The sequence below is a fragment of the Oryza sativa genome, chromosome 5 (genome assembly GCF_034140825.1).
Source record: "Oryza sativa Japonica Group chromosome 5, ASM3414082v1".
NCBI classification, from domain to species: Eukaryota; Viridiplantae; Streptophyta; class Magnoliopsida; order Poales; family Poaceae; genus Oryza; species Oryza sativa.
This window is the reverse complement of record NC_089039.1, coordinates 23130267-23139764: the sequence shown is the minus strand read 5'-3', so window position 1 is coordinate 23139764 and position 9498 is coordinate 23130267. Positions and strand designations below refer to the sequence as shown.

The window sequence follows — 9498 nt, the reverse complement described above, 5'->3', positions numbered from 1 at the left end:
ATATTTATCTCTCACCCATCTCTTCCTCGCGGTCCCATGATTCCCACGTGTCACACGCTCATTTGCCCCCCTTGGTAACAAAAAGTTTGTATTCACTTCACCCATTAAAATGATTCTTTGCTAAAAGTGTGGGGGCTACGATTCCTAGCTCTATCCTAGACCTGCGTCGAGCTCTGGACGCCGTTGACGCCCGGAGCCCCCTGTGCTGGCTCTCCCGTAGCAACTGGCTTTGGCCCCGCCGGCTGGCTATGGCACCCAGCTTGGCTTGATCGCGGGTGAGGATTGCTGGCTATGGAAAGTTCAGTCCTCACACTCACACGAAAATAATCGTTTGAATAGATGAAGTAGAACATGAACAGAGGTTAACAAAAGGCAGGGGCAAGCAAGGTGCGCCGCGGGCCCGAGAGAATCTAACAACGTTTGCTGAATATATACAGAAAATAAATTCACAACCCAAGGTACGGGCTGGCGAGTCGCCCTCAAGTTGGGGCGAAAAAGGCGCATGGGCCCTAGTGCCAGCAAAGAATGGAGAAGAGACCGGGCCCACATCGTTAGACTAGGAGAGTGGCGTCAACCCTGGCCACTGGGGGAAGGTTTTGGTCAGGGCTAATGCCGGGGGCTACTATCGGTGATATGGGCCCGGGGGTATCACGTCTAGAGAGAGGGGGCCGCCCTCAAACCCACGTGGCTCCCTGCGAGGGGGATCAAGCCCGGGGTGGAGCGGTGGCTACCCCCTCCCAGCTAGAGGGAGGAGGCCGCCCTCAAACCCACATGGCTCTCCCCGAGGGGGGTCGAGCCCGGGGTGTTGCGGCGGCTGCCCCCTCCCAGCTTGGGGTCGGGCAGCCCCCAACCCACGTAGCTCCCCGTGAGGGGGGATCAAGCCCGGGGTGGAGCGGTGGCTACCCCCTCCCAGCTAGAGGGAGGAGGCCGCCCTCAAACCCACGTGGCTCTCCCCGAGGGGGGTCGAGCCCGGGTGTTGCGGCGGCTGCCCCCTCCCAGCTTGGGGTCGGGCTGCCCCCAAACCCACGTGGCTCCCCCCGAGGGGGGGTCGAGCCCGGGGTGGCGCGGCGGCTACCCCCTCCCAGCTAGAGGGAGCAGGCCGCCCTCAAACTCACGTGGCTCTCCCCGAGGGGGGTCGAGCCCGGGGTGTTGCGGCGGCTGCCCCCTCCCAGCTTGGGGTTGGGCCGCCCCCAAACCCACGTGGTTCCCCCCGAGGGGGGTCGAGCCCGGGGTGGCACGGCGGCTGCCCCCTCCAAGCTAGAGGGAGGAGGCCGCCCTTGCTTGGGGTCGAGCTGCCCCGACCCCCTCCACGTATCAGCCCACGTGTACAGGGTTAGGTGGGCGCGCCTAACGCCCACCTAACTGCATTTAAAGCGGTCTATGCAACCGCGCCATGCCGTATTTAATGTGGCGTGCTGCGCATCTGACCGGTCTGTGACCGGTTGAATGACCGATGGGACGGCGACTGTGTACCCCCGCCCTGTCAGTGTGTCAGGCGGCGAGCGGCGTGCTCCGTCCCGTCCCATCATAATGATGAGGGGTTTCACAGCCTCTTACCCCGGTCAGAGCTGGTCCAACCACTCTGAACTGACCCGGGTTCCCGTTTTCTGGTGTGAACGAGAACCCGGAAGTCCTCATCCATTAAATGGCAAATGACAAGGGCGCCCTGCATGATTTGATGGGCCCCGCGCAGCAACCGACGTGCAGATAGCTTCTGGGCTAAGGCACAAGACATGTAATTAATATAGAGAATATTTTCCCTTCTCCCTAGGTAGCACTCGCAGCACATGTGATATCCCCTTAGAAGTATAAAAGGAGGACCATACCTAGCGAGGAAGGGGGATTGGACTGAGGATCCCTGAGCCAAAGCTTGTCTAACCCTAGCTTGCATACCAGGGATTCAGGGACTTTCTAAGCACAGAAGAATCATACACACAGGAGTAGGGTATTACGCTTCATAGCGGCCCGAACCTGTATAAACCTCTTTTGTCTCATCGTCTTGGAGGAGCTTCCGAGATCAAGATCACACACAGTTTTGCTCACCAAATCCTCGAATCTCACCCGCTGCCCCCGACCGAACTCTCAAAGGGGGGCCTCACAGCCTCCCGCTAGAGAGGGTCACCCCTCGACAATATCAGTAGAAGGACAGGTACAACTTATTATATAATATACAATTCGTGAAAAAAAGACGCTAGTAACGCGCGCACACTCACCCCTACGAACACACACGCACACTCACCCCTACGAACACACACGCACACTCTACTCCTATGAGCATCTCTGGAAGACTTGTTAGACATATCTTGAGATTAACAATGTCATCACAGACGTTTCGCTCACGACAGGTACGTCGCCTACCACTGAAAAATATTTAGCCGTTAAAGTCTAGAACTTCAATTAATCCGGGTTAGTTGGTTCCATCATAATGAATTTAATCAGTTGAGTTATGCTCACTTCGTACAATCGTCGAATTTATCTGCACGTTGCTGCAATAATTGCATCTAAAGTTGTCCGCTAGGGCTAAAAAGCAAAAGAGAAGTGCATTTTTGGATCATAGTCTGACATGGTTCCATTGAGCTCTCGAGTTCTCTCCGAATACCAAATTGTACGTATTTCCTTTTTGGTTGCTGCGCTAGTTAATTGTCTCACAAATTCATGTACCTAATTTACTAACAAACTCATAAAATCAGCAGCGCCGGCTACCGGAACAGCACGATTTCGTTTCATATATATATATATATATAACTCAAGCAAAATTAAGACGGCAGCTCAGCTTCGCCGCCGCTCATCCAATAGATTACGCTACAATGGCGCCGGCAGAAGACCATACAGGAACATGGCGAATTGCCGAGGGAGTCGCGCCCAATCGATCCTCCGGGCCCATGTCTCCAGTAGTCCCAAGTTTGCAATCAACAACCCCGCTTACGAAGTTCTCCCCGTATCTAAATATTTGACGGCGTTGATTTTTTTAAATATATTTTATTTGACGCCATTGACTTTTTTAAATATGTTTGACCGTTCATCTTATATAAAAAAATTAAATAATTATTAATTTTTTTCTATCATTTGATTCATTGCCAAATATACTTTTATGTATACATATAGTTTTACATATTTTATAAAAAAATTTAAATAAGACTTACGATCAAACATGTGCTAAAAAGTTAATGGTGTTAAATATTTAGTAACGGAAAGAGTAATAAAGCCACCTCTTGCTCGCGGAAAGGACAGGCGCCGGCCGTCAGCATCAGCTACTTGTGCTGCACTGGTTCATCAAAAATGATCAAAAGCACCGGGCCAGTGGCTAACCTTGTTGCACCTGGTAGACCACCGGGCCATGATGATGATTTCATTAGCGATAACCCCAATCCTGTCGTGTCTCCCTTTCAAATTAATCTCTCCCCTTTAAACTGAATTTAAAATTGAACCGCTGCACTATGGAACAGAAAAGAAAGGATACAGCACCTGTTGAATTTTCTTATGTCGATCGATCACTTTTCGGCAGGAGAATATCTCCGGTCGACTTCTTTCTTTTCATTACACGGTAAACAAACGCAAAAAATATCACACTCACACCTTCACAACTGCACCCTCTAACACACGCTAATCTCAAAGACGAAAACCAACGGTATATCTCTAGTCTTACTAAAATTATATTTATAGTCTATTTATATATGCGTAACATTCGTGAGTATTATACACCCACAATTCCATCAACATATCACTGGTCGACTTTGTTGCTAGCTACTAGCTTGCAAGTTGCTGCTACTGCGAGCATGCTCTTCTTCAGGATCAGAGCGAATGTTGGATCAGAGCGAATGTTGCCCCGGTTGGATCGAAATGCCGGTGGTGGACGACATCAGGAGTGCATGCGTGAAAACTAATCAAGTCTCGCTTAAAATAATATTACGTAGTGGGCAGGCAGCTTCAGCCTGTGGTGCCACTGTTCGCGATAACTCCAACAATCCAGCCACAAATACTTTACTGAACCGCAGCGAATTCCCTGTTGCAATCGAGAAACTATTTTAACCGCTTGAGTGAATGTCCACCCATTTATTGCATGTCATCTAAATAATTATAAAAGGAATTGAAAAAATATGGATAAGATAGATCAATATGTAATGTATCAATCCACAAACATACAAGTTAAAATTCAACTTCTACAGATTGTAACAAAAATAACAAACAAAACTCAAATTACTATATGTATATTTACAGTTAAATTTGTTATTTTTGTTACAACTTGTAGAAGTTGAATTTTAACTTGCATATTTGTGGAGTGATATATTACATATTGATCTATCTTGCCGATTTTTTTGAAAATTTTTCGTAGTCATTTAGTTGACATACAATAAACGGGTGGACGTCCACTCGAGCTATTAGAATCCATCCCCTGTAGCAATCAGCATATGTAGAGTAGATTACAGTATGTACAACAAAAGGTAAGTTTGCGTGTTCGATCGTGTCAGTTGGCTTAGTGCCCTAATGCTGTTAATTAAGCTACAGAGATTCCACCTGAACTACCACCGCATACATTGCGTTTTTCCTCTCCCGTTTTAAATACTCAAAAGGTATGTACAGCTTACAGCACTCCAAATTCCCCCTGGAGACTTGAACAGAAAGCTAGGAGATTAAAGTGATCGCCGGCGAGGTCATGGCCCCCACGCCGGCGACTAAAGAACGATGGTGAGGGCTCCATTTCCGGCGACCTCCACACGACAGGACGCACCTCGCCGTGGCGCATTGGTGGTTAGGCACCGCGCGCCGTTGAACCGGGCGTTTTTCTTTTTTAATTGCGAGATCTTTCTGAAGCGGTCAAGCTAGGCAACTGCAAGTGGTGTGATAGCTTACAGGTGGGGCCGCTTCGTCAGTGGGGGTGACGGATCGGAGCAGCTTGGCGTTGGCAGCTAGCCGCGCTGGTTGCACTTCACACGGCGGAGTCGTCGTCGTCGCCGCCGTTGACGTCGGGTTTGGCGGCGGTGGCGGCGGCGGCGAGGAGGAGGCTCCGGCAGAGCGGGCAGCTGGGCTGGGAACGGAGCCAGGCGTCGACGCAGTCCGGGTGGAAGCAGTGGCCGCACGGCGGGAGGGCCTTCACCTTCTCGCCGGCGACCAGCGCGCTGATGCATATCGAGCACTGCGCCGCCTGGTCGTCGTCGACGCCACCGCCGCCGCCCTTCCCGGCGGGAGGCGACGAGGAGTCGCGCGGGCGGTACAGCGTCACCGGCAGGCCCCCGATCGCCTCGGCGTCGAGCCCGTGCATCGACGCCGCCGCTGCGGCCCCCGCCGCCCCCGCCGCCGACGACGAGGAGGAGGCCTCCGGGTCGGGCGTGTACCGGTGGCACGCCCAGCGGAGGTAGAGGCAGAGGGCGACGAACACCACGACGGCGACGAGCAGCCCGACCAGCAGGTACACGGCGCGGCCGTGCACCGCGAAGTTGCTGTCGTCGACGTCCCCGTACCGCCACCGCATCACCTGGTTCGTCGTCCCCGCGGCGCTCTCCTGCGCGGCCATTGCTCCCTGCTCCCACAGGCCACAGCCACAGTAGTAGAGCTAGCTAGCTCTCCACGCTATATGCGGTGGAGGCACATGGGAGATTGACCAGTCCTCCGGCCGGCGTGTGGTGGTGGTGGTGGCGGCAGCTAGCCGTACGTCGCGCTCGATCGCGCGCGGCGCGATCGAGACGAAGAAGCTTCGGCGCGTCTGCGCGCAAGTGGCGCGCGTGCCCGCGCGGTGGTGGCGTGTGGTGTGGCGAGCGACGCGAGCGCGAGCACCGTGGTGTACCGGAGTGCGAAACGCGATGGGTGTCGTGTGGGTTTTAACAAATTCAAGGCGGCAGGGCCGTCCCTTTTAAGGTTGGTAAAGGCGTGGCTGCCGCGCGCGCAGTCGAACACCTAAACGCTAAAAGGTTCGTTTTTTCAAAAAAAAAAGAAAAGAAAAAGAAACATACAGAAAAGTTGTTTTTAAAATTATATTAATTTTTGTTTTAAATTTAAAATAGTTAATATTTAATTAATCATACACCAATGGCACACCTCATTTCTCACATCTTTTAAATTTTCTCATTTCCCCGTCTTCTCAAATACCCCTCTGTTTTGTATTATAAGTCATTTTTTTCCTAGTTAAACATTTTTAATTTTTTTTCTAAAATTATGGAAAAATATATCAATATTTCTAGTATAAATAGACATATTATGAAAATATATTTTTAATAAAACTGATGTTACTAATTTTTTTCATAATCTTACTCGAACTAAAAATGTTTAAAAAAACAAGTTAAAAAGACCTACAATATGAAAACGGAGGAGTCCATCCTAGTTCATTTCCCCTGGTTACCAACTCCCCGCTCTCGTTTTTCGCGCTCACGCTTTTCAAACTACTATTTTCTCCGGGCTAATAATACTTGTCGTTTTAGACAAGAGTGAAGTCAAATTTTAGAATCTTTGATTATGAATTATTTTTAAAATATTTATCTTTCAAACATGATAATAACATGTATAGATTAGTCTTAAAAAGTACTTTAATAAAATCATATATTTGTTAACACTTTTATACATGTTATAATAAAAAATAATGGTCAAAATTATTTTTTAGAGACCGTGCCCTTATCCAAAACGATAAGTATTATCAACCCAGAGGGAGTAAACGATATGTTTTTTTTAAGTACTAGTGAACCGCTCCGTTTTCCGGGAAAGGGGCAGCAACGAAGACAGCCGCTCGAACGGATGCATCCGGCTCGGCCGGCTGGCTAAGCTTCGGAGCGATCCGGTCGTTTTCGGGCTCGGCCGACTGGCTCCGCGCGCTCGTTTTCGCGTCGACTTGGAAAGATTTGGTCGCTAGCTGTTGACCGAGCGATGTCGCTGGCACGTTTGCTGGCTTGTGGGAATATTATTGACTCGCAAGTCGCAATGGAGGGCGTTGGTTTTGAGCCACAAAAGTCATGTAAATATTCAAATTGTTTGTGTACATAAGTTGGTGTGTACTGCTCCATATATTATTGCATCCGGTAGACGACTTTCCACGCAGGTTTGTATGATTGGAGTGTACATGTCTTCATGCTATGCGCCTAACAGCTGCTGGTACAAGTAGACACATGAGTTAACATGACCATTTTATTTACAACCGGAAGTTGAACCGGATGATAATAAAATCGAGCAAGACAAAAGTAGTGCGGCCTTTTTCGCCTTCATACCGTCTTGTTTCAAGCAATTTTCAGTAGTTAACACTTGAAATAACTTGAAGCAATGCTCATGCAGCAATAACCTAAGTAATCTTTTCATATTATTTACCGAATCATTAAAATGGATTATTTATTCTGCTCTTCAAAAAAAATATGTTTTCTCAAAAAAAAACTTTCTTCTTTTGTTTGTTCAGACCACTTGTTTTTATTTTTTTTTTAAAAATACCTAATTGAATTGTTCCTATATTCAAGTAGAAAATCTACGATAGTAAACTGAATAATGTAAATCAAACAGAAAACATGAAAACAAAATATCTAGACCGCTAAAAAGAATACCAGCACTTGTTTTTTTCTCTATCTCGAAAGATAAAGAAAAGGAGAAAATACCAATAGTAGTAACTGTTCAGTTTGGCGCCTCTGTTCTGATGTGCACTACGCCTCTAGCCACCGAGACAGGAAGCCAACAAGACACATGGCGTGCGACGTTACGTGAAATCCACCCTGATCTCTCGGCTCGACCGCGCGCGCGCGGCGCGCGAGATCAAAGGCAGCAACGGTAGCGGTCACAAATCACAGATCGCTTTGAGCTCGATTGATCGAGATAAGGCTGTGGCCCGATCGAAAAGCTCGCTGCACACCATGGACCCCGGCCGGGCTTTGAGTGGTCGATCACACATATCACTAGCTGCATACATATATATCACACACACCACCCTTTAATTCCCAATCTAATCTACTATCATGCTCCTTTTGCTAATAGATTATTGCATGCCTAACAATGACCGCTACACACAAATTAAAGCAGAGAAACAGATAGCTAGCTAGCTTAGCTAGCAGCTCCAAAAAAGGGGCAATGACTGAATTAAAGCCAGAAAGCCATGTGTCTGATCACTTCCATTATCTATCATCATTTCTGAAAAATATCCTGGAGGAAGGAGACGAAGGCTGTCCAGGCTACTTTCCGTGCGTTCTATCACCAATTCCTAGCTTTCTTCCTTTCTTGGGCTTACGTCTAGTGCAGTGCAGTTGTTGTTGCCTTGTTGCACCTAGTGCACATTACGATTGGGCTGAGCTTAAGCTTAGATTAGGCACGGTGCTCGGGTAAAAGGCGCATATGGCGTTGCCCTGCCCAGGTTGCATATGGCAAAGTGCGAACTAGCTAAGCTGTGGGCGGAAAAAGTAGGCGATCCAACCGGACAAAAACTGCAAAAGCGCCATATCTTCTTCACCAGCATCGCACTATGAGTCCCCTGATCCCACTCATCCCCATCGTACGGTTTCCGTCATGGCTACATTCTACTCGCTGTTCTCGTACTTGCCAGTAGTTGTTGGCTACTTAGCCAAAGCATGATCATATCAGTGAAGTGACAACTTTTTTCACGCAGTGCAAGTTAGAAAACGGAGTACGCTGTCATGCGATTGGATGGACGATGGATCATATAATTGCTACTCCTATCTAGCTTGCTTTGGATCGATCGATTTTCTCGCAGCTGATGATGGAGAGTAGACGCAAGATCGACGTGCGGTGCCCTGTGCCCACATTCAGCTGTCCAGCAGAAACGATGAGCAGATGCATGCACGGTAAATGTACTATAACATCTCGCGAAAAAGAGGTAGCCTACTTGGGCTAATTGTGGCTGGGCGAGTGCGAGTCTGATGCTAAAGCGAGCTGATCAGTTTCCTGTGACCACTGTTGCACGATGGTGTTGCATCGATCTGACGACGGATCGCGTGCGGTTCATCGATCGAGCCTCGAGGAAGGGAGGAGGTTTGTGGTGGAGGACTGGTGGTCCGGTCAGGTGGATGATGGCTCGCATGTACGGTTCATTGATCCGTCGCTGTTATCAGCTCAAGGAAATGTATTGCGGCGGGGGCCGAACCGCCGAAAGCAGCGAGGCCCTGCCCTGTTGCATGACTGCATCGTTTAGCGGTGTTCTGAATATAGAGTGGCACTGTTGTCAAAGCTGAAGTGACCATCGAATGATATATGCATGGATGGATGCAAGCAGCGATCTACTCAAAAAAAAACAGAGAGAGATGTGATATATTATAATACTACAAATATATGTGTATGTTCAGATTCATAGTGTTAGAATGTATCATTTCTCGTCTTAAGTTATAAGGGAGTACAGTTAATCTACTAATTAGCTCATGATAGAATCACCGTTTGATCCTGTGGCGTGCAGATAGTGTTACAGTGTAGTGCAGAGAAGTAGAGGCGCCAATTAGCCGGAATGCAACCTAGCTAGAGGCCCAGAGCTTAGCCCTAGATAAATACTTAAAATCCCTTTACAATAATGCAATTTTGAAGGGATCTCTC

The 9498-nt window shown here is 48.4% G+C and overlaps 1 protein-coding gene across 1 annotated transcript; it reads right to left on the bottom strand.

Annotated features, from left to right (window-relative positions):
- Positions 1-3466: 3466 nt before the first annotated feature.
- Positions 3467-5809, bottom strand: LOC9267076 (RING-H2 finger protein ATL66). Its single transcript, XM_015782375.3, has 2 exons — positions 4852-5809; positions 3467-4003 (listed from the first exon to the last, which is right to left on the bottom strand). Exon 1 carries the CDS (start codon positions 5510-5512, stop codon positions 4928-4930), a length of 585 nt encoding a protein of 194 aa, XP_015637861.1. The 5' UTR covers positions 5513-5809; the 3' UTR covers positions 3467-4003; positions 4852-4927.
- Between the last annotated feature and the right edge of the window lie 3689 nt (positions 5810-9498).

What these genes read in the sequence shown, in the direction of transcription:
- LOC9267076 (XM_015782375.3), bottom strand. Translation starts at nt 5,512, where the DNA reads ATGGCCGCGCAGGAGAGCGCCGCGGGGACGACGAACCAGGTGATGCGG.